Below are 1,372 nucleotides of genomic sequence, written 5' to 3'. Positions count from 1 at the left end.
TTTTTTTTTTTTTTTTTTTTTTTTTTTTTTTAAAAAAATTTTTTTTTTTTTTTTTTTTTTTGTGAATGAATCATTATTCGGTCATAGTAATTCACAAACTCGGTGAAAGTCTCACCTGAAGGAATGAGCACGTGCATATGGCAAAACATGTCTAGCTTTGCATATGTTTGGCTTTGGAAGAGAACTTCCAATAAGCACAAGCAAAAAGGGCAGACAAACACTAGGTCATAGACCTTGTTTATGCAACTATACTGTCATTAAAAAACAAAAACATGGTTTGCTAATCATTATTTAAAGAGAAGTTATAGTTTGACAGTATGCTGTGAATTTCAAAATCCTTCAGCAAATTAGGTTTCTTACTGAAAAATACCAATAAAGAATGACAGCTCCTATTGTATTAGAAGTACATTGAAACAATTAAACAGTCAYTGTGTTTATATTCATATTAACCTGTTCATATTCACTAAACAACATAAAAGAGACTASGTTTAAATTAAAGAAGACTGAGTACTAGGAATTAGCACTTTGCCATGGCAGGTGTTGAAAACATGAACTAAGGCACCTTTAACTGGTAGCCTGAGCTGCTCTTGCTGCCCRTGAAGTCTGGTACAGGCCAGACTGTCAGCCGTGTTTCAGCCATTGCAAGAGCCATGTGTGTCCCCCTGCAAATTAAATACCCCGGGTGGAAACGCTGCCGGCTGAGGCGCCCTTTGTATCCAGTCAGGCTGCCCCAACGTGGATTAGGCACAGAAACGGTGAACTTCAACAGCTGATGTTTTGGGTAGCTGGAATCAGACCGGCTTACTTGCAGCGCTGTTTGCAGCTGACCTGGGTCTTCTGCTCCTGTTGTACGCCTGTCTGAAAATAAAAGCGGCACCTGCACAGTTAGCAGCGTCTGGAGCTGTCACAAGAGCGGTTTCAGCACGGGAAGGCGGCGACAGTCCGTCCTCGCTGAGGGAGGACGGAGCAGCTTGCTGCCCCTGCCGCGGGCCCCGCCGGCGCGGGGCGGGCTGCAGTGGCGGGGAAGGATGAGAGCGGCTGGAGGGACTGCTCTGTGAGAGGCAGGACCCGAGGGGCCCGTTGCCACCAGCACGGCTGYTGCTGGCGCCTCACCCCAGGCTGCAGAGGGGCATCCTCTCGCTCCCGCGCCCCTCCCCTGCCGCCCCCGTACCGCGCCGAGGGCCGTGGCGCTAGCGACCTCGCGGCCGCGAGGCGGGGACGCCTCACGGTGTCCTTTCGAGGCGGTGACGCCGCTGCAATGGCTCCAGGGTGCAAAACGCCGCGGGCACGGCCGCAGGAGGCAGCGCCCGCCCGAGCCGCCCCTCGCCCGCCCGCGCGGACGGCACTCACTAGATCCCGCGCCTCGCGGCAT

The 1,372-nt window shown here is 51.5% G+C and overlaps 1 protein-coding gene across 1 annotated transcript in view; it reads right to left on the bottom strand.

Annotated features, from left to right (window-relative positions):
• The window catches only part of CCDC110 (coiled-coil domain containing 110), a 6,174-nt gene extending 4,802 nt beyond the window's left edge, over positions 1 to 1,372 (bottom strand). The window contains exons 1-2 of the mRNA XM_085311308.1: positions 1,351 to 1,372; positions 563 to 858 (exon numbers count right to left, since the gene is read on the bottom strand). Of these exons, the coding sequence (XP_085167434.1) occupies positions 563 to 858; positions 1,351 to 1,372 (318 nt within the window). The remainder of the gene's footprint in view (positions 1 to 562; positions 859 to 1,350) is intronic.

The sequence above is a fragment of the Rhea americana genome, unplaced genomic scaffold (genome assembly GCF_003343005.1).
Source record: "Rhea americana isolate MKP2758 unplaced genomic scaffold, rheAme1 scaffold_34, whole genome shotgun sequence".
Classification (NCBI taxonomy): Eukaryota; Metazoa; Chordata; class Aves; order Rheiformes; family Rheidae; genus Rhea; species Rhea americana.
Note: the sequence above shows the minus strand (reverse complement) of the source record. Positions and strands in the feature narration are given on the sequence as shown.